Below are 24,624 nucleotides of genomic sequence, written 5' to 3' on the forward strand. Positions count from 1 at the left end.
ATGCTGGAAAACATAGTAGAAAAAAGTAATTTGTATGCACTGCAAAAGAATATAAATAAACCATTGAATATGACACTAGCAGAATTAAACCAATTTATTGGATCTGTTCTACTGATGTCAATATATGGCTTGCCAAGGACAAGATCATTTTGGCAGAAGGAAACACGTGTTGCTCAAATAGTCGATACTATATCTAGGAATCGCTGGGAAGAAATAAAAACTAAAATGCATTTCAATAATAACGAAAATATGGTCAACAATAATGATAAGTTATACAAAATTAAAACATTCATCAACTGTCTATTTTAAAATTTTCAAAGTATTCCAATGAGTGAAAAATTGTGTATTGAACAAATGATACCATTAAAAGGGGCACATTCTTTAAAACAATATATGAAGAACAAACCCAAAAAATGGGGATACAAGGCATTTGTTTTGTGTGATAGCAATGGTATTGTTTATAACTGGGAATTATATACACGAACTGTTAATAAACATCCTCTTCATTTACCTAATGTAGACACCAGCGGTAATGTAGTATGTAATAAGATTGTGTGAGATAGTCAAACCAAACAAATACTATAAAGTATATTTTGACAACTGGTTCAATAGCATTCAGTTGCAGATTGAAATGGAAAAACGTGGACTGCAATGTTTGGGAACTCTTCTTCCAAACAGATTGCCTTATTGCCATTTTTCTGATGACAAGAATATGAAGAAATAGGGCAGAGGTACTGTAGAAGAAAAGCACGCTACAGTAGATGGCATAAGACAAACAGCGTTAAAGTGGTACGATAATAAACCGGTTCATTTGCTTAGTACATTTGTTGGTTCTGAGCCTACTTCGTTAGTCAAGAGGTGGGATAAGAAACAAAAATCAAGAATTATTGTATGCTGTCCAAATTCAGTGCAATTTTATAATAAATTTATTGGAGGTGTCGATCTTATGGATTCACTAATTGCTCTTTACCGAACAGACATAAGATCTAAAAAGTGGTATCTAAAAATATTTTTTCACCTTCTGGATTTAGCTGTTGTTAACAGCTGGTTGCATCATATCAGCATATGGCAGAGTTAAGATAGATGTACAAAACCGAATATCCCAAAGGGAAAAAATGCATCCGAATACTGAATTCATTACTGTGGTCTAATAAAATAAAGATGCATACCAAACTTCGCGTATACAGAGCAATTGTAGAACCAATTACCACATATGGTGCCGAATGTTGGACGATGACAAAGAATGAACGAGGTAAAGTAGACGTTGTGGAAATGGATTATCTTAGAAGATCATGTCGAGTATCGAGAATGGAAAGAATCAGGAATGAGGAAATACGAAACCGTACAGGAATTAGAGATACTCTTTCAGATAGAATACAAGGAAGGCAATTACAATGGTATGGTCACGTGATGAGAATGGAGGAGGAGCGGTGGCCAAAGAAAGCCTTAATGTATGTTCCGCCAGAAAGAAGGAAAAGGGGAAAACCACCAAATTCCTGGAGAAGAGAAATTACAAAAACAATGCAATCTAGAGGCTTAGAAGTGGGAGATTGGAGAGATAGGAAAAGATGGAGGCTGAAATGCGGGAAGCGGCAATCGCCGTAGGACCCCCGTTATATGATGATGATAACAGCTGGTTGTTGCATCGTCGTGATTGCGATTACTTTGAAATTAAAAAGAAAAACCAGTTGCCTTTGTTACAGTTTAAGTCCCACTTATGTAGCGTACTGTTAGGAAGCAATGACCAGATCAAAAACAAAGGACGTCCCAGGCTCAGTGAAATTGAGAACGAAATTGTAAAAAAACAGAGGAGAGGATCTACTGCTATTGTACTACCAAAGGAAGTTAGGCTTGACCAAACCCAAACCTTCCACTGGCCAGTAATTTCTGAACAAAAGGGAAGATGCAAAAAGCCAGGATGCTGTAATACTTCTAAAGTAATGAGCGATAAATGTAAAGTTGCTTTATGTTTTACAACTACAAATATTTGTTTTTTGGAATGGCATAATAAATAAGTATATAACTTAATTCGTTAGTTTTTGTTAAACACTCCCAAAACTCTCCCCAAACGAAATTTAAAAAATCTAAAAAAATTACTAGTTGTTGTAAATGGATATTTGAGCACATATACAAATTAAAACATTTTATAAACAAACAAGTTTACAAAAAAGTCGGGCAATAGAGAGCTAAGGTATTTATATTTCACTATATGCTCTATCATTTGGTTTTCATTTCAAATTTGCACCTATGACGAAATTTATAATATCTAAGATCTGGTGCTTTCATATGAAACTGGAATAAAATACTTGTTAGATAATATTTATTCGTTTTAAGTACACTTTTTTTAGAACCTAGTATATAAAAAAATAAATATTTGTCTATCAACAAATTTCTATATAAAAGTACGAGGCACTATTCTTATGCTGTGAGCTTTGCTGCTCTGTTACTTTTATAACGCTTAAGCTATTTTTAATTTATTGTCAATATTTTTGAGGTGTGTTTCCTTAAATGATCATTTTGAAGGTTAGTACGTTTGATTAAATGAAATTGACATTAATTTGATAGTTTCCATTTTATTAGTACTGATGGTATAGGACTAGCATCTGTTGGTACTATATATCAATTTCAACATGTGGAAGTGAGAGCACTCTCTTGTTAGTAATTTCAGTGTAAATTTTGACGAAACCAGAAATAACCCATATTCTTTCCGTGTGATCTTAGTATTTCCGTTGATTAAATAGTATAGGGTATCCGATATTTCAATCATCGGTATGTCAGAGTGATTTTTATGAATTTTTATATATATTTGCAAAATGAAAAAGAAAGTTCAGTACAGGCAGTTAAACAGCTGATCTGTCAATTTAGAAGCAAGAGCAAGTACCAACTTGCTGAAAAGTATACCCATACACAAGAGGAATAATAAAATGTACTGCACAAACTATAGCGATATAAGCTATATATAAGCTATATCTCTATTAATAATTAGGATATACAGTATTTTTTCTAATACACCTGGAACGATTGAGTAAATAGGTGAACTATAAAGTAGGTGAATATTAGTGTGGAATTAGAAAAACTTAATAAATCGTTGATCAATTATTCACTATTAGGCAGTTAATGAGAAATGTTGGGAATACAAAAAAAAACATTAAACTAGTTATTTATAGATTTTAAACAAACACTGATATAATCATAAGACTAAAACTATGATATACCATGGCAGAAAAGAAAACTGTCGACTTATTTTCAAATGTACATTGATTTCAAACAGGAAGATTCCATTCCAAACTCTGTTTAAAAAGTAAAATCAATAAACAGATAATTATATACATAAAGATTATACAAATCCCAAATATTGGAAAACCTAAATATGCGTGGTCAAAATATTAAAAATCAAAGTGCTTTAAAAAAAGTGATCGAATTCGCCTAACAGCTGTTTTGAAAACAATATATTATGAAACGAATTGGGGATATTATATTACACAAACTAAACCGCTTGTCTACAAAAAAATCAAGAAAATATGATACGACAGGAAAGACTAATGACTTTACAGCTAATTGCCACATAAATATCAATGTAACGCAAAAATACTTATTTAGATAAACGTAAAATGTTTCACTAAACGTTAACGAAAAATGTTACAAATAAAGGTTAAAACATGCTTTTCAATTCGCGGTAAAAGATTTAATAAAGTTCAGCACACAGTATAAATTCGTAACAAAATTCATATATGTTACCAGTAAACGGTACTCGATACAGCAGCAAAGTAATTTTGGCAACAAATATGTAGGTTGTACTTTACCCCATTGGAATCATAGTACCCGCTATGGAAAATAGTGTCTTCTTTGACATCCAGCAACCACAAATGTGAAATTAGGAAAGATTAATGTGAAATTAGGAAAATTCAATGAACCGTTGATCAAATATTCACTATTATATACTTAATGAAAAATGTTGGGAATAAAAAAAAACATTAAGCTAGTTATTTATAGATTTTTAACAAACATATGATATAATTATAAGATTGTAACTAAAATGCTATGAAAGAACTAGGCATACATAAGAAAATTAACTGCCAACTTACTTTCAAATGTCCAGTGACCTCAAACAGGAAGATGCCCTGTCTCCAATCGTGTTTACCATCGTTTTGGAGAGCATCTCCCGGAAAGCAAATACAGAAAATCTCACAGTTTAATAATTAAGGTCCTCATATTATACGGACCTTCGACGATGAGTTTAATATAGTAGCGAAAATAATTATTAGTAAGCAAAAAACATTAATACATTCAATAGAAAAAAGCGCAAAAAAGGGTGCTCCAAATCAACGATAATAAAAAAATATATGGCTATCACTTTGAAATGTTTCATCTAAATATTTGGAATTTAAGAGCACTTTTAACAAAAACACTACAAAAGAGAATAACAACAGAATACAAGCTGGCAATTGCTACGTTTTAAGCAAAAAAATTAAATCCAAAAATACATCCCGCAGTAAGAAAAATAAGAATCTACGTATGTAAGTAAAACACAAACAATGAAAAAATAAAATAAGAGCCGATTGAGCGTCGCAGAAAGAAATATATAATTCTGTTATGAATAAGATCACAAATCAATACAAAGTGCAAAACAATAACTTTAGCGTTGAGATTTAGTTTCTTGTACGACGGTGCAATTTTTATATACCTGTTTGACCTTAGCATTAGTTCCCGGTCGTAAAACACTTCTGAGGGCTTTACTAGCAATCCTGATCTAATTAATACCTGAGTTTTACTTACATTGTTTTATATATCCTGATTTTAGTAGTTCGCATTACACTTCTGGATTTAAAAGTGTTATGAGGTGACACATATATCAGTTTGCTACCTGAATTTTCCCTTTTATCTCTTATGTGACAAAATTATATGGGTCTATTGTTACGTTATATGCTCTATTCTACATCATCTCTTTTGTCTGTTAATAAATATTTATTTGGTTTTATCGTTACTATTATACCGTTTTTTTTGCTGGTAATAGCATTATTTTATAGTATTCTAATATTTAATCTATGGATTAAATTCGGATAGCGGATGGATATTCTTTACTTTCTCGGAGAAATTATATTGTACCACACAAAAACCGTATTAAATTGCCAAAAACTTCCTTGCATATTCTATTTATTTATGAGGGGCAGCAGCAATATCAGTACCATAATAATGCATATGGTCCTGGACTGGCTAATCGGTGGATAATAGGAAACATGGATGTAGCAGTTTTAATGGTTTGGTGACTGCTTACTGAAATCGGGGAGCAGAGATATCAGTACCAAGTTAATGACTATAGGAGTTGCGGATACATTTTCTGATAACTTAGTTCTTCCCTTTTTTTAAACATATACTATAGAAGTCTCAAGTACAGGTCTCATGTAATTGTGGAAGATGCATAAGGTATTTAGACATCGTTTTTTGTAAAATGAATGTTTTAGATTTTCAGATGTATAAACTTGACGTGAATTAATTTGGACTCATTTAGTTTAGGCTCTAATAGGTATACTATTTGTAGGTTAAACTCCCATGCTATACTTTAGCAAAGGCCTAAGCTATGTCAAAAAAGACTAGCACAATTTTTTTTTTCTAAAACGTATTTCTCAACAAGTTTCTCACATAGTTATATCGATAATTCTGTATATTCAATTAATCATGGGATACTTTTTAAATAATATAATAGTCTCCCGTTTTATACCGCTGTCGCGGCTTTGGGAGTATAGCAGGGTAGTCTGCTATATCTAGGGCCTACGGTATACAAGGAAGGTAACATGGCCAGTGCTACGCTTCAACCGTCTATTATTACCCCTGGTTTTACCCAAGGTACTCATTTTTATTCAGGCTGAGTCGACCTGGGGCCTATAGACATTTTTAAAATGTCTAGATGTTCTTGCCGGCGGTGGGATTCGAACCCCGGACCACCGGCTTACGAGGCAAGCATCCTACCGCTTGCGCTACGCAGGCCCTAGATATCTCTGAATAAAAATTATCGGTTTGGAATCAGCTCCTTTTTTTTATTATTGGTTTCATTAACTTACATAAATAAATACAACCTGATTTAAAGTAAAGCTGAAGTTGATTTTTAAATGCACACTTTAAATACTCTATTTTTGTTTGCTTTATTTTTAGACCTTTTTGCTCAAGCGCCCATCTCCATTGTCTCAATACATCAGGCACCAAGGGATATCTCCTTGACATGTTTTCGTTAATTTTTCCAACACTAATTAGAAGAGATAAGGGATTAGCACTGACCCCTGATGCAATACTATTCTCAAATGAAATTTATCAGTCTTACCCTCACTTGTCCTAACATTAGTTTTCCATTACTTGCCTTATGATAAAAATTGCATCCGTGGTTGATTTGCCTTGCATGAATTTAAACTGATTTCCTAATATTTCTGTTTCTTCCTGTATCCTACTATCAATTATTCTCTCCCACAGTTTCATGGTGTGACAGAGTAGTTTTAGGGCTCTATAGTTTGTACAGAGTTTAACATCTACTTTGTTTTTGTATACAGGTACTAAAATGCTACTTCTCCATTCATCCGGTATTCGCCTTACTTTCAAAATTCTATTAAATAGTCCTGTTAGCCAACTTGTTCCTGATTTTCCTAATGCTGATCATATATATTCAGGGATGCCATCAGGACCTATGCCTTTTCGTTTTTCATCTTATGTAGCTCTTGAATTACTTCCGCGGTCGTCATTTTCGGCACCATTGCTATTACTGTCTCTGTTGCCTCTATAGATGCTTTCTCAAACTCTTCGTTTAATTGGCCGTTAAAGAACTCCTTCCTTCCTTACATCCTTTCCTTGCATAAATAGTTTAATGTATTTATCTCGTATACATTTAATCTGATTAAAATCTTTGGTTTTCTTTGCTCCACTTTTAGCAATTTTGTATATGTTTTTTTCTTAGTACTGAGTTCATTGTACAGCTTTTCATACGCTGCTACCTTAGATTGTGCTACGGCTACTTTTGCTTCCTCTTTATCTATTTGATACTTTTGATAATCTTAGTCTGATATTTTTTCTTGTCAATTTACCAATTTTTAAGTCAATTTCCTGAGATTTTTTCAAGTATTTTAGTTACATCAACTTTAATAATTTTTGACACATTTCTCCAAATTTCATTATGACCTTTTTCCATATTCCAACACATTCTTTTTTTATTTCTGATCTAAATTGAACTACTTTGTCGCTTGTTAACGTCAATGAATTGTTTTTGTGACTCTCCTCGATATTTTGGTTTTATTTCATATTTTACTTGTATATCTAGTACCAGCACTTTATGCTGTTGGCTTACAGTTTCACTAATTATTACTTTAGAGTCTTTACATAAGTGATTGGCTTACGATCCATATTTTGAATTGATTTTGTCTGCTTTTGAATTGGATAAGTTGGATTTCTCTTTTCTAAAAGCATGTACTAACAGTGGACTAGGTACGGCCACTGTTAGTACATGCTACTGCTAATTCCAGCATATTAGCCAGCATATCTGCCATATTATTTGCTGCTAATAGCATTCTTCTATAGCATTCTAATATTTCATCTATAGATTAAATCCGTATAGCAAATAAATATTTTTCACTTTCTCGGAGAAATAATATTCTAACATACAAAATCCTATTAAATTGCCAAAACCTTCCTTGCATATTTTATTCACTTATAAGGGACAGCAGCAATATCAGTACCATAATAAGGCGTATAGTCCTGGACTGGCTAATCGTTGGATAATAGGAAGCATGAGTGTAGCAGTTTTAATGTTTTCGGGACTGCTACCTGGTATCGGGGAGCAGAGATATCAGTACCAAGTTATTGCATATATGAATTGTGTCTTGAACTTTATTATTATTAAACAGCACTATATTCTATAACACAAGAAACACTGTGTTATAAACAGTCGAATAATATACAGATTCTCAATTCAAATATTCAAAAAATTAAAGAACAGCTTACTAAAATAGAAATCGGCTATTTAAAATGCAATCCATTAATGGCCCAAGGTACCAAGCACTTCTAGCATATGGTAATGATATTGATCTCATAAGAAATTCTCTCCCGTCTGCGACATCTTCAACAAAGTGAAGAGAACGCGAAAAATGTTTTACTTAAAACCAACAAAATGAAAAACAAATACAAGCGAATCAACAGAAGAGAGCAATTCAATCTAGATCGTGGATAAAACAAGTGATGTTTTTATCTAAGGGGACGTCATAGAATTTTTGGAGAAATGTTCTCTAATTTAATATGTCGTAAGCGGCATTTAGATTGACAAATACTACCCCTAATACCTGATATCTTTCGTACCCGTTGTTGATTTTTGCAACAACGGGTACGTTATTACATACTTTATAAGTATTACGAATAAAAATAAATAAGCAAGAAGAATGTAAGTGTATTATATTTAAACCAAATGACAGAAAAAAGAATATTATACATACATGTACTTCTAAATTAAAAATTATATGCCTGAAAACGCAAGATACAAAAAACAATGATTTAAGATTAAAAATAATGACAGCTTGCACAAGCGACAAAGTATTTAAAACGATAAGGCCGAACATAGTATATGTAATTGTAATAGATATGTTGGCTAAAATTAAGTTACCATAAGACACCGAAATATTATATCTGAATAATGACTCACTACTGATTGCTAGTATCCGCCATAAGTGTATCCATGTGTTTATGTGTATCTAAAGTATAGTAGTATATTGAATTCCCTACATTAAAAAATCGAAATATTTAAATTAGACAGTAAAAAATTATAATTTTAAGATTGATTTATAAATTATTATAATTTAAATTTTACTGCTTGATGAAACAAATATTGTAAATCATACACTGTAGCAATCGGAACATCGGAACGTACATTTATAATATAATAAATGTTTCAGTGCCAATGCATTAAAAAAAATACTAGTACATAAAAATGGACACTTGCCTTTTCAAAGTTTATAATAGACACTAATTTCAGATTATCTATAATTAAAGCAAGTAATATAAATTACCACCATAAAATATTTAACTACATTAACCAAGTACGTATTTGTGAAATTTCTCGATGACTAAATTGATTGATATTTAAATAAATTTGAAGTTCCAAAACGTACCTGCTGTAAAATTTAAAAATCTACGACTAATCAAATTATTGGCAACATCGGAGGAGTTTAGTTGTGTACGCAAAGAAATGTATACGGATCCCAAGTGTTTTAACCTATTACGGAGTCCACTTAATCCGACGTGTTGGTCGGAGTCCACATAAAGCGCTACCCAGATAATAATATACACGGTGTATATTCACCTGGAGTTAGTATAATACCGTTTTAGTACGGAGCCCTCATTAACCGCTAGATCTATATATATATATATATATATATATATATATATATATATATATATATATATATATATATATATATATATATATTGATTTATAGTATCAGCAATCGGTCTGGAAATAAAACTATTTGTTCAGTCTCAATATTTCGTCACGATTTTGTGACTTCTTCAGGAGAAAACTGTAAATTTATTAGAATAATTGATTATTATAAATGTAAACAAAGTGAATATTTTAATACTTACAACTATAAGAATAAAAATTTAAATTTTTTTAGCATATCTAAATAAATGACATATTTGTTTGATTTTATTTAGGAGTTATGGTAACCGCAATATTTTATAGAACTAAATAACAGGAATATAGAGCAGCGTCTGGAAAACTATGAACAGGAAATTAAAGGATGTGTTGAGGGGATAAAGAAAGAACTGATACAACAGATAGAAGAAATAACCCTAAAGAATGCAAAACAAGAGACAGAGATTAAAGATATCCAAGATACAATGAAGAAGATACGAAATTTCCAGAAAAAGGAAATAGAACACTTGGAAGAAAAATTTGAAATGGCGCTACAAGAAGACAAGAAAGAAATAGAAAAACAAATTAAGGATATCAGAAAACAACGAGAGATGGGAGACAGGAGAGAAGTACTCATCCAAAGTCCGGGTGACATAAAAATACAGTTTGGCGGGGACGTAAAAAAATTACACCCAGTAATTTTCATCAACAATTTAAAAAAGAAAGTACGACATATCGGTAATTTCGAAACAGCAAAGGAAACGATAAGGAACCATCTTAAAGATGAGGCAAGTTTATGGTTTGATAGCAAAGAAGAAGAATTGCAAAATTGGCAAACATTTGAACAAAAATTTCTGAATTATTTCTGGGGGAAAATACAACAGATAGAGATAAACAAGGAATTACAAAATGGGAGATACCAGGATAGTATAGGTATATCAGAAAAAACATATGCCCTACAACTATACAACAATGCAAGACACTTACATTACACCTATTCGTCCGAACAGCTAGTGGAACTAATAGCCAGACATTTTGAAGATACCTTAGAAGATCACATAACTCTACAAAACTACAAAGATATTGACAGTTTATGTCAATTCTTACAAATACGAGAAGTAAAATTAAGAGAAAGAAAAATGAGGAGAACGCAAGAAAATTATAGACAACGAGAAAATCAAGACTATAGAGATAGAGGACAAAACTTTAGGAGAGAGTACACAAGAAGAGAATTTGTCCCGAGGAGGGAAAACGAAAGTAGAGATAACGGAAGAGTAAACTATGAACAAAGAAATCGGCAATGGAACGAAAACAGATATCGAGAGAACCAGAATAGAAACAACACTCGCACATATCAGGAAAACCGAAATAATAATAGAACGAATGAACCAGAAAATCGCGGAAACCGATACGGGTCCGAGAGAACAAGAGAAAACAGAAGAGCGGTCAACAACACACACATAGAGGAATATGAGGATGAGAGACAAAGCGACAGAAGTAGAAGCGAACAAGAACAGCAAGCGTCTTTTCACGAAGGCGCTCACTAAAGACAAAGAAACAAACAGGAATTTTTTGTCACCCGAAAGAATTTATTAAATTGGCAGAAAATAAGGACAAAATAAGTGGAGCAAATCTGAAATTTGTAGATGGTTTTATAAACGAGACACCGATTAAAATTATGATTGATACTGGATCGGAAATTACACTGATCAACAGAAAACTAATAGAGGAAGTTAATTTAACGAATTTGATTTACAAAATTCCCAAGGTAAATTTAGTGGGCGCAAATAAACGGACTTTGGCAACGATAAATGAAGGAATACGAATAAAAGTACGATTGGATAAGAAATTTTATGCACTACAATGTGTTGTGATGCCAAACATGTCGCATGATATGATCGTACGAGTGGATGAATTGGCAGAAAAACATGTGGTGATAGATTTCAAAAATAACACGATGAAAATCACAGAGGAAAAAGAAAAGAGAACAGGACAGTAAGGAAATGGAAAAGGAAAATGAGAAACAAAAAAATGATTTAGACAAAGAACAAACGGTGGAAATGAATTTGGCAATGAAGCAAGGACAGAGAAGAAAGAGGAGATTGGCAAAAGAAAGTGAAAAGTGGGTTTCCTCAAAAGAAGAGATGAGCCCAGAAGAAGAAAAAGAAGAAAGATTAACAAAAGAAGACGAAAAAGGTACAATTGAAACAGTGGTATTTGAAGAAGTATGCGAAATGGAGGAGGCAAAATACAAAATAAATATGTGTAAAGAAATTGAGGAAAAAGAAAGAAAATTGATATGTGGAGAAGAAAAGGAAAAGGAATTGCGTGTAATATTGAGAAAGTATGAAGATTTAATAAATGAAGAAAACAGAGTAGCCAAAAAGTATGAACATTCATTTGAGGTTAAAGACTTAGGAAATTTTCGATCGAAAACTTATCCGATCCCATATAAATACCGACAGGAGGTGAAAGGAGAAATTAACAAAATGTTAGAAGATCAAATTATAGAGAGATGTGACTCGCCGTACATCAACCCAATCGTGATTGTGAAAAAAAGCAGTGGAGAATTGAGGCTCTGTTTGGATGCCCGGAATATAAATCAACACACGGTATCTCAATATGAATCACCTCTCAACATCGAAGCTATTTTTGGGAGAATTACGGGAACACACGTTTTTTAAAATTGATTTGAAACATAGTTTTTGGTTAATACCGTTAGCAGAAAGATGTAGAAATTACACCGCTTTCTCAATCGATGGTATTGTATACCGATTTAAAGTAGTACCTTTTGGATTACAAAGTGCGTGTGCAGCATTGGTAAGAGCTCTCCATACAATATTAAATAAATATGAAGATTTCATAGTGCACTACATCGACGACTTACTCATTTTTTCACCAGATACATCAAGTCATTTGGAACACATAAAGATTATTTTGGGAGAATTGGACAAGGCTGGATTAAAACTGAATATTGAAAAATGTCAATTTTTTCAAAAAGAAGTGATATATTTGGGATTTAAATTGGACACACAAACAGTTAGTTTAGCCGAGGACCGGGTAAAACTCATAGATGAATACCCAAGACCAACGAATTTAAAAACATTGAGAGGTTTTCTCGGGACGATCAACTATTTTAAAAAACTAATTCCTGATTTAAGCCAGAAGGAAATTCCTCTGATCAAATTATTGAAGAAGGGTGTTAAATGGATTTGGAAAGAAGAACAAGAGAAAGCTTTTCAAATTTTAAAAGAGGAATTCTCGAAAGGAACGAAAATATATCATCCCATGTACAATTTGCCTTTCATACTACGAACTGATGCATCCATACAAAAATTTGCGGGAGTTTTGTCGCAAATACAAAACAATCAAGAAGTGTCGATTTGTTTTATTTCCAGGGTGACAAAAACACACGAAAGAAAATACAGTATGACGGAACTAGAGTTTGCTAGCGTACTTTTCTGTGTAAATAAGTTAAGATTTTATCTGTTGGGAGCAAAATTCACAATCGAAACTGATCATGCAGCTTTGGTACATATAATGAAAAATCGTCTGGTTAACAATCGTATACATAGAGGCATTTTGTTACTACAAGAGTATGACTTTGAGTTTCGATATATAAAAGGAAAAGACAACATTATAGTCGACGCTCTCACAAGGGATGAAGACTCGGGGAAAAAGGAAGTAATTGCTTTTCATGTAGGACTGAACATTTTGACACAAGAGAAAGGTGTATTTTCGTTAAACGAAATTAGAACAAATCAAGAAGACCTGGAAGAAAGAGAAAAAAGAAGAGCGGAGAGGGAAAACGGTATATTTTTCCAACGAATTGATGGAAAGGAACTATACGTGATAACACAGACATTGGCAGAAAGGATCATACAGAAATTACACGAGGACAATGGACATATCGGCAGCAGGAAGGTTTGACTGGTTTTTCGCGAAAACTATATATGCCGAAAAGATTACCGGATTGCAAAAGAAGTTACCCAAAGATGTGAAACATGTCAAAAATATAAAAGCAGAAATTTCCGAAATGAAAATGTGGCTAAAAATATTGTATCCCACCAAAAATTAGACATTGTAGCAATAGATATGTTAAGTGATCTGATAATGACCACGCAGAGGAACAAACATATTTTGGTGATGGTAGATATTTTTTCGAAATCTGTAAAGCTATATACATGCCGTACGACAAAGGGGGAAGAAATTATGAGAAAGATAGACAATTTTATAGCCACCGTAGGAACACCAAGGAAAATTCTTTTAGACAATGCTACGTATTTCCGGAGTGACCGATTCAAGAGACAGTTGCAAGACAGGGGAATAGGGACAAATTTTGTCAGTATCCGACATCCTAAAAGTAATCCGTCAGAACGTTTTATACAAGAGACTACAAAATTCCTCCGCATTGCTGCCATTGGACAACATCGACGATGGGATAGGAAAGTGGCAGAAATCGAAAACTACTTGAACACCACTCCAAGTACGGTGACAAAAGAGACGCCGGAATATGTCATGAAGGGTATTATGCCAGTACGGCCATGGGAAGAACCGGAGCAGAGAGAATATCAAATAGTATTGGAAACTGTTCGAAGGAGGCTGCAGCGCAGTAGTGAAAAATATCTCCAAAGGCAAATCCAGAATAGAAAACGAAGACCAGTGACTTTCCAGAAGGGAGAAAAGGTGCTTGTAAGGGCGTTACGAGTATCAAATCTCACGGGGGACGTGTGTGCAAAGCTAGTGCCTCTTTTCGAGGGTCCATACATCATACAAAATGAAAATGGAATAAACAGCTATGTTCTTAGACATGTAGAATCAGAAAAGATACGAGGAGTTTACAATATCCAGGATGTGTACAAATACCATGAATAAAAATTTTAAGATGGAGTAATAAAAATTTAGGATAGGATAAAATGACTACAAAAGAAAAATTTTGTGTTGAGAGAAAATAATATTTTTTTTGGTTACACTTAAAAAAAAAGAAAATTTGTATCTCAAAACAAGGAGGGGATTTCTTATGGATCAGTTTATCGATCAGAAATAGAATAAAGAGTTTTTTTATTATTTTAATATACCGCGGGCATATAAGTTAAAATACAACCCTGTACTTATTTGTAATAGTTTATTTAATAGTAAAAGAGAAAACATTGTTCCGTGACGGGACCCTAACGAGTTTTTCCGTGAAAGAATAGTGAAAGGACAATGGAACCCGTATAATTATAGATTTATGAATAAACTTGTAATTGTATTTTGCGGTGGGCATTTTTCGAAAGTAAATAAGAATTAGATTTAGATATGAGATAACAAGAATTTGGAAACTTATTTCTGTTGAAAAAGGCAAAATTGTTAATGGTTTCTGAAAAGTAATTTGAGTGAAAGTAGTTTATTTGTTTTAAATATCATGTTGGATATTTTCTAAATCGAAAATAAGTGGGAAAGATGAATGCTTATGATTGGTTAAAAAGGAATGGTGGGAATGAGAGAGTTGAGAAGGTTGTCTGGGAGAGATTGAAAAATTATTATGTTACCGGCAGACCAGAAGAGAAGACATGTTTTCGTGTAGTCAATCTGAGTACCAGTGTTTTCGTTTGTTAGTGAAAAAGGTGGAAGCTGAGAGTAGATCAAAATCGAGAAGATTAATACCTCTTTTGAGTCTGCATAGTCCACGAGATATAATTGAGAAAGAAAGGAGAATTTGTGAATAAAGAGTACCGGTCAAAAGAGGCTTGGGCGTGTGTTTTCGGAGGAGTAGTTTGCTGGTATGCGGTTTGGATCGATGCTGAGAACGGGAAAGATTTGATGGTAGCCGGACATAATCAATCAAGGAAGGAACTGTGGTTTGATCGAGAGGAGACATCATTGGTGTAAAAATAAAGGTCAGTCAAATAATTTGAACGAAAGAAAATTTTAAGATATTCTAAAGATAAAATCAAATATACGCATACGAACTAAAATTCCAGGTTTCAAAGAGTTATTTTTTTTGTGAATAAATTATATTTTTATATGGTCTTTTTTTTAGTAGATATTATTATAAAACAGATCAATAGATAGTTTGTAATTAAAATTAAATTTAGAGTATAGGAGTTTGTTGGGAAAGATAATTGCCCACAAAAGTTATTTATTAATATTCATCGTTTTGCTTATTGAAAATAAATAATAATTTGTGTGCATATTTATGTTGTTTTAATGTTAGTTCCGTTTCCTGTTCTATCCCGATTATGAGCAACTAGGGGATACTGAACCCACTAGAAGAGATATATAAAGTAAACTGAATTAATTAATTAAATAATTGAATTAATTAAATTAGTGTTAATTAATAATAAAACATCATAAAGCAGATCACAACAATATATATATATATATATATATATATATATATATATATATATATATATATATATATATATACAGTAGACTCCCTCTATAACGAGAACTGAAATGGCAGAATAATTACCTCGTTATAAGCGGATCTCGTTATATCCAACAAAAATAATATTGTGCATACATATGAATATGTAGTTTTCTAAAACATTAACTTTCTATAGTGAAGCCATTCGGAGCAATATAAGATGCTAATAAATATTGTTTGAATGGCGTTTTTAAAACAAAGTTGTTTACTTTTATTGTCAATGAAATGCATTAAAACAAAAAAGAGTTGTTTACTTTTACTGTCAATGATTATGTTGAAACAAAAAAATCTGTATTCTGTAAATATGTATAAAGCGTATAAAGTTATTTTGTCATTTTTGACTGCTTTAAATTGTCCAGTATTCTATCTATCATATTTTCTAAAGATGTGAAACAGTTTTATGCTTCTTCATTTGAGTTTTGTCCTTGGATAAAATTTCTGACAACCTTTAAAACACTTTCCACATCTTGTCTATTAGGACCCATATTATTAGGTGTGAATGGTCAACCCAATACAATGACACTTGTGAATCATAAATTTTACATTTCCGACTAAGAATCATAAATTGTAAGAAGTTTATTGTGGGCGGCCCGCAGTTAAAAAGGGTATTTCTTTATAGCTACGGCCGGGCCAAAACGTAAAAAACACGTTTTGCAATCTTATTTTCTCTCGTTATAAGCAAATTTACTTCGCTATAAAGGGTTATAGTTCAATAGAAATTTCACGGGACATCTAATGTACCTCGTTATAAGCGAAACCTCGTAATAACCGTGTTCGTTATAAAGGGAGTATACTGTATATATATATATATATATATATATATATATATATATATATATATATATATATATATATATATATAATATATTCAATGGTTGAATAGCAGAGGTTTTATCGGTCAATAATTGGCAAATAAAAGTCGTCAACTACTTTATTGATTTATTCGAATACGTTTCGCTTTTATTTTTAAAAGCATCATCAGTTCACTACAAATAAAAAAGATTTTAGAATATAAGTAAACAAATCAACAGTGTTCATACTTACAAAAACAATTTGTAGGGTTTTTTTATAGATGTTATAAAAACTCTACGATAACTTAACATTAAAGATTACAAACTAAACGAGAGAAACGAAACAAAAAAATACAAGTAAAACTGTAAGAACATTAGTTCATTTAATTTTAACCGATGGCTTCATTTGAACGTTGGTTTAAGCTCTTTCGAGGGTCAAACCACACTAATCTTTTCGATTGTTTTGGATCAGCTGATTGCGAAGTCAATCCAAAATATCATATATTATATATTATGCATGCTTTGTTCTTTGTTGACAGATCAATCACTGTAGGGTAAATGGTGATCTTAACCACCTTTTCCTTTCATTGTTTGGTTTTTTAACGACAAGCTGTTAACCAAATTTATCACATTTTTTGAATATACCGCCCTATTATATAGAGGTTGGTAGGTTGCCTTGCTGTTTATGTCATTTTGACCTCAAGGCCACTTCTATTCACGTTGTTTGCGTTGGTGTTAAACCTGTAAATTCATTTATCGGCGAGACTCAGTAAGCTAAAGACTGGTAACTTTATTTTATCTTATTACTATTAATCTTAAATAACTTATAATGTTACCTAAAGTTAAAATTAAAATCTAATTTATTAAATAAATTTGTTGGAAGTGCATTCTTATGATCTTTCTAGTTCTTTACACTTTAAAATAATCCTTAATGTTTTTTACTTAAGTTTTTATAATAACTTTTTTATATACATGTATATTTATCACATGTTCTTTTTGCTGTGCTAATTTTGTTAAATTGCAAACTATACCTAGTTTCAATTAATTGTTTTATACAACGTTAACTCTGAATGTCCAGTTTCGTAAGCTTTTTCATATTTTGAACATCATTGACTGCTACATGTCTTTGTAAGGTAACACACTTTTGTTGTAACTTCTCTATGGATGTTTGGTTTCATATTGTTCTTTTTAGATGAACTGATGATGCTTTCTGAGCAGAAAGCGAAACGTCTTCAATAAATAGATGAAGTCTTTTATTTCTCCACTTTGACCGAAAAACCCACCACTCTTCGAGTGTACCTTAGTTTCTATATATATATATATATATATATATATATATATATATACAATTTTTCATATAAAAATGATTGCACGTCATTTAAGATTTACGACGTCAGAACTCCACAACAGCGTTGCCAAAACATCAGAATTGTTAGTAAGTGAGGAATTTTTAAAATGTCAACTATTTGTCAAACTATTATGTTAACAGTAAATTCACTTAGTTTTAACACTACTGCATCATACTAAAATACATAAGAAAAGATTTTAATACAAAATTATAAAATATATTCTAAATTTTAAACTTAACCTCTTTTAGAGCATTAATAGTAAAAACGTCCCGCCAGTATTTCTTCTTCAAAATAATCTATCTTATATGAAAGCTTATCAGCTTTCTACAGACTATTTAGTTGTTTTTGCATAGTACAATCACAATACACAACAATAATTAATTTTTAAAGCTATTTTTAATATGTATTAAGCTCTAAATTTAATATGTATTTATAAATACAATTTATTAATATATAATATATTATGACCAAATTATGTAAGAAATCAAAACATAAACAAAATTCTTACTCTAAATAAGCGGCAACACTTTAAACAATTTTGCCACACGCTGAAATGTCATTGAAATTTGAAGTATTCCCATATCAGTTGCTTACAATTGTCTTGCTTACAATTGTTAACTACTTCATTAATTTAATAGAATACATTTATCTTTTATTCTTTTTTTAAAAGCATCAGAAAAAAACACAAGAAAAACTGTATAAGAGCACTGTTGTTCATTTATTTTATTTTTTGGTAATTTTTTTATTTCAACCGATGGCTTTATTCGGATGTTAGTTAAATCTCTTTCAAATAAAATTCTTTTAAAAAACAGGGCGGTCCCTTTTCTTTTACGAATTCCCTCGATAATCGTACCTCACTGCATTCCAAATAAACACATGTACGAAAGCAAGCCACATGTGAGATTATGACATTCTACAACGGATTGAAATACAACCGAAAATATACTAGTGTAGTTTGACCCTTGAAAGAGATTTAACTAACATCCAAATAAAGCCATCGTTTAAATAAAAAAATTACCAAAAAATAAAATAAATGAACAATAGTGCTCTTATACAGTTCTTCTTGTTTTTTGTTTTTTTCTCGTTAAGTTAGTTTTTAATGTAGAAGTACGTAATTTTTATAACATCAAAAAACACCTACACATTGTTTTTGTAAATATGAACCCTGTTAGTTTTTTACTTATATTCTAAGATCATTTCTATTTGTAGAGAACTGATGATGCTTTTAAAAAAAGAATGAAATCGAGGGCGGGCATGTTTTCGACGCTGAAGTACCTGAGGGTCTTAAAAGTACCCTTGTTTTGGAGGCCGCCGGAAGGATTATCGCAGGTACCAGATATTAGATATAATTAGGGTGTAATGATGGTCATTGAAATTTACTTAGTTACTAGTTATTAGTTTGTCAGAGAATAGTGAAAAGTGAACATGGAAATTTCAACGTTAGTAAGTAATCGTGGTAAAATTTTGCTCAAAGTGAACAGTTTTACTTTTTCTCAAGATAAAGTACTAAAATCGGGAGAAACGTATTGGAGGTGCGTAAAACGGTCGTGTAAAGCGAAGATATTCACGAAAGGGCCAGAAAAGTTAGTGATCCGAAGTAATCTAGAACATAATCACGAGTGTGATATCAAGACGCTTAATAGACAGATTGTGCGTAGCAGTGCCAAAAGGAAGGCTAAGGATAATTTGACCGAAAGGCCGTCCAAAATCATACATAGTGCGTTGAAAGAAAATGTAGATTGCTTGAGCCACATGTCTGTTAAAGACGTTAATTTAATACGAAATCAAATATACAGTGAACGGCGAATGGCTCAACCGAAACTGCCCAAAAGTAAAGAGGAAACTATTGCTGCGGTAAATATTACGAATATCAAAACACTTAAAGACGAGAATTTTATATTTGCGGTTGAACTAAGTTCTAACATTATCATCTTCTCGTGTAACGCTAACATGCGTTTTCTGTGCGGCAGTGAAACGATTTATATGGACGGTACATTTAGTTACTGTGCTCAATATTTCAAGCAATTTTTTACCATACATGTATTTATCAATGGACATTATGTACCATTGTGTTATTGTTTACTTCCAGACAAATCGGAACAAACCTATATAAAACTATTTAATGTTTTGAAACGCAAATGTGAAGTAATTGGTCTAAAATTCAATCCAAAAATCATTTTCTCCGATTTTGAAATTGCTATCCACAATGCTGCGCGTTTTGAATTTCCAAATGTGCACATTAAAGGGTGCCGTTTTCATCTTATGTAAGCTTGGTATCGTAATATCGGTGGTTGTGGCTTAATTCGGGAATATAAATTGGCAGACAGTGAAATATCTAAATGGCTGAAATATATTTTTGGGCTGCCATTTTTACCTCCCTCAGAAGTCGAAGAATCTTTCATATATTTCATTATGGCTATTCAACCAAAGGATTCAAAAATTGAAAAGTTTTCCGACTACTTATTGGACAACTACATTGGCGACCACGCAACATTTCCGTTGGAGATGTGGGCTGCGATGAGTGAGAGTTTACAATTAACAACTAATGCTTGTGAATCGTTCCACTCGCGTTTTAATGATAATTTTTCCATGCTCATCCAAATATTTTCCATTTTATTGATGTTTTAAAAAATTTTCAAACTGAAACTTACATTAAAATTAATAGTGTCTGTAATAGTGAAAGTAATAGACTTAAAGATCCAAAGAGTAGAAAAAAAATTATGTTCGTTAGAAATAGGATACATGAGTATCAAACTAACTCTATCGATCGATTCCATTTCGTAAAATGTATGTCGTATTTATTTCAAAGTGACAAATAAACCTTATCAAGCTTAATCTCTAGAATTTTATTACCTGACTTTCCATTTACATTTCAATTACACCCAGCGTCCAAATCATGTATGCAGAAACAAGTAATTTTATTTTTCAGTGTCGAATTTTAAATTTAGCGTCCAAATCATGCACGCCCGAAAGCGAAACGTATTCTATTAAATTAATGAAGTAATTGACGACTTTTAGTTGCCAATTATTGATCGATCAAACCTCTGACATTCAACCATTGAATATATATATATATATATATATATATATATATATATATATATATATATATATATATATATATATAGTAAAAAATACGACCGTTGATTAAATTTGGAATATATTCAATGGTTGAATAGCAGATGTTTTATCGGTCAATAATTGGCAAATAAAAGTCGTCTAACTACTTTATTGATTTATTCGAATACGTTTCGCTTTTATTTTTAAAAGCATCATCAGTTCACTACAAATAAAAAAGATTTTAGAATATAAGTAAACAAACCAACAGGGTTCATACTTACAAAAACAATTTGTAGGGTTTTTTTTTTATAGATGTTATAAAAACTCTACGATAACTTAACATTAAAGATTACAAACTAAACGAGAGAAACGAAACAAAAAAATACAAGTAAAACTGTAAGAACATTCCACCACTCTTCGAGTGTACCTTAGTTTATTTTGGATTGACGGTCGTACTCCTTTTCTCGATATATATATATATATATATATATATATATATATATATATATATATATATATATATATATATATATATATATATAAATATATATATATATATATATAAATATATATATATATATATATATATATATAAATATATATATATATATATATATATATATATATATATATATATATGCTGTCACTATTTTTCCGGGTTTGACTCCGCGTTGTAAAATGCTGGTTTTCTTGAAAACCATTGTTTTGGCGACGTTTCGGCAAGGTCTCACTTGCCATTCTCAAGCCTGGTGGAACTACTTCTCGTCGTTACTCGATTAGTACTGTACTTAGTACAGTACTAATCGAGTAACGACGAGAAGTAGTTCCACCAGGCTTGAGAATGGCAAGTGAGACCTTGCCGAAACGTCGCCAAAACAATGGTTTTCAAGAAAACCAGCATTTTACAACGCGGAGTCAAACCCGGAAAAATAGTGACAGCACATATAGCTCCCGCGGAAACCTCAAAACAAACATATATATATATATATATATTTGTACGTACCTTGGACCAATCTAAGTTTGAAAAAGTCTCCAATGCCCTCATAATTAAAGTGGTACCTTCAAAGGTGACCACGGCGGTTGGCTGACAGGAATGATCTGCTACAGATGCCGCTAAATAGAGTCCCGTACCCAAACTTTGCAATTCTTGATTACAGATACTGTAAGAGTTTATACATATCTGAAAGCAATACATTTATGTGTGTGTATCATTTTAAAATATTTTAAGGATTAGGTATGGTATGTATTTTATAGAATTTACTTACTTACTTACTTATCTGTGACTTTACACAGCATATTCCGTTTGCCGTTTACCACATCCCAATCGCCTTTTATTTTTGTCATATACAGGGTGTTTCATTAAGAGTTGTCCATATAGAAACTGGAGAAATCTTAGCACAAAATACGAAGATTTAACCCAAAACATTTAAATAAAATATTCCTCCTTACCGAGATACAAAGTGTTTTATTACAAATATTCTAAAATGATTTTAGCCCATTGTTTTAACACCTTCCAATATTTTTTGTTCAAACTTGACAAACAGTATACACATGTTAGGATACTTTAACTAGTGTTAAAAGATAGTTTTTCGCTGTTACCAGAGGCGTACTCTAGGGATAGATACTTCCTTTTTCCGACTCACAATCTACGCATCTGTCTTAATAATCATTTCAGCATGTCTTTTGATTCGTCGTTACTTTTTACGTAAATATCTCCTGTTGTCTAAAAGCGATAGAGTAAGTATTTTTCAACTTATTTGCGTATAAAGGTAATGTTTAATATGAATCTTTGCTAGTTATTATATTTTTTCAACTCTTGCAACCTTACAAGTTGCAGGGATCATTTAAAATTAAGTTGGCTATTGTCATTTATTTGTGTTACAACAGTCAGACCGATAATTGTAATTAAAAAGCGTAAGATTACTTACTGTTATAGTAGTTTTTTTGTGAAAATGCCACGTCATAATTTGTTAAATGTGGAAATGCGGGATATGGTTTGTGTTTATGCACAAGCAAATTATATAGGGCGTGCTGCTGCTTAAAAATATCTACAATTATATCGTAGCAGACGACAACCCCATTACAGGACTTTTAAAAATATTTACGACCGATAAGCGGAAACTAGTCAATATCCAAAGCGACATATAGGACGCCTAAAAATAATTACATACAGTGAATCAGGAGGATGATGTGTTAGACACAATTGCTAATGAACCGCAGTTAAGTAATAGACGTTTATCAGTAATAACTGCAATAAGACATACTTCAGTTTTCAGAATATTAAAAAAAAAAGAAGACTTAAGACCTTACCATTTTATTCCAGTACAGCACTTGCTACCCACAGATCTTCCTGGACGAATGGAACTTGCACAATTTTTTATGAATAGGACAAATTCAAATAACAATTTTATTAGCAGTATTCTTTTTACTGATGAAACCACTTTCACACGGAGGGGCATTTATAACAGGAGAAATTGTCGCATTTGAGATAACGAACAACCACATGCGGTCAAAGAAGCACACTTTCAATATGAACTGAGAATAAATGTTTGGTGTGGAATTTTTAAATATAATTTAATAGGTCCCTTTGAATAACCTACAAATTTCAACGACAATTCGTATTTGTAATTTCTTCGAAATACCCTTTTTGATAAACTGGATAAAGAGTTACCATTAAACTAAGGAATAGTTATGTGGTTTATGCAAGATGGCGCCCCACGACATTTTCCCTTGGTGGTGCAAAATTATTTGAACAATCCGTTTCCTCATAGATGGATAGGCCGAGGAAGTGAGTTTCCATGGCCTGCTCGGAGTCCTGATTTTAATTCCTTAGATTTTTATTTTTAAGGACATATTATGAAGACACTTGTGTATGCTCAAGAAATTAATACCTGACAAGAATTGTGGCATCACATAGAGAATGCCGCAAATTTTATTAGAAATCAATCGAACATATTTCTGAAGGTTAGAAGAAATTTTTCTGATAGAATTCAAAAATATATTAAAGTGAATGGAGGCCACTTCGAAAATTTATTAAATCGATTTATTGTTACAGTAGTCTAAATATTTGTTTTCGATGGTTTTGTCTTATGTAGCGTTCATTTTATTAACAAGCTCGATCCGGAAACTTACCAAGAAAAATTGTTTTAGTATAATACAAATCATAGTTCTGATTTTGTATGAACTAAAACAATAATATGAAAAAATCATTTGAAATGGAATTTACTCAATTAACTAAATTGTATAACTTTATTAATAATATAGTTATGACTCGTGTGAAATGGGCTAAAATTATTTAGAATATTTTTAATAAAATAATCTGTATCTCGGTAAGGAGGAATGTTTTAGTTAAGTTTTTTCGGTTAAATCTTCATATTTTGTACTATGGTTCTCCAGTTACTACTTTTCCTACTTTTATTTGGTTTCTATTTCTTGTGGTATCTCAGTAAGTTCTCAGCGGTATCCTTGTCTCGCCCATCCTTCGCATGTATCTATACTAGAGTAATTTTTGGTTTTCTATGTCGTCATTTAGTGTCTCCTTCACATTTATTAATTCTGTAATTCGTTCATTTCTCACTTTGTCCATTAGTGTTAATCTGCATCTTCTTCTCCAAAACATCATTCCTTTTG

The 24,624-nt window shown here is 31.8% G+C and overlaps 1 protein-coding gene across 6 annotated transcripts in view; it reads right to left on the reverse strand.

Moving 5' to 3' along the window:
* The window catches only part of Smyd3 (SET and MYND domain containing, class 3), a 378,835-nt gene that overhangs the window by 328,299 nt on the left and 25,912 nt on the right, over positions 1 to 24,624 (reverse strand). For 5 of the 6 annotated variants that reach the window (XR_011950715.1, XR_011950716.1, XM_072529872.1 and 2 more), the window contains exon 5: positions 21,998 to 22,174. The exons of the other annotated variant lie outside the window; for it this stretch is intronic. Coding sequence is in view for 3 of the 5 variants with exons in the window: in XM_072529872.1 (XP_072385973.1) it covers positions 21,998 to 22,174 (177 nt within the window). In the remaining 2 variants the exon portion in view is untranslated. The remainder of the gene's footprint in view (positions 1 to 21,997; positions 22,175 to 24,624) is intronic. 6 annotated transcript variants of the gene reach the window in all.

This window comes from Diabrotica undecimpunctata, chromosome 4, assembly GCF_040954645.1.
Source record: "Diabrotica undecimpunctata isolate CICGRU chromosome 4, icDiaUnde3, whole genome shotgun sequence".
Lineage (NCBI taxonomy): Eukaryota > Metazoa > Arthropoda > Insecta > Coleoptera > Chrysomelidae > Diabrotica > Diabrotica undecimpunctata.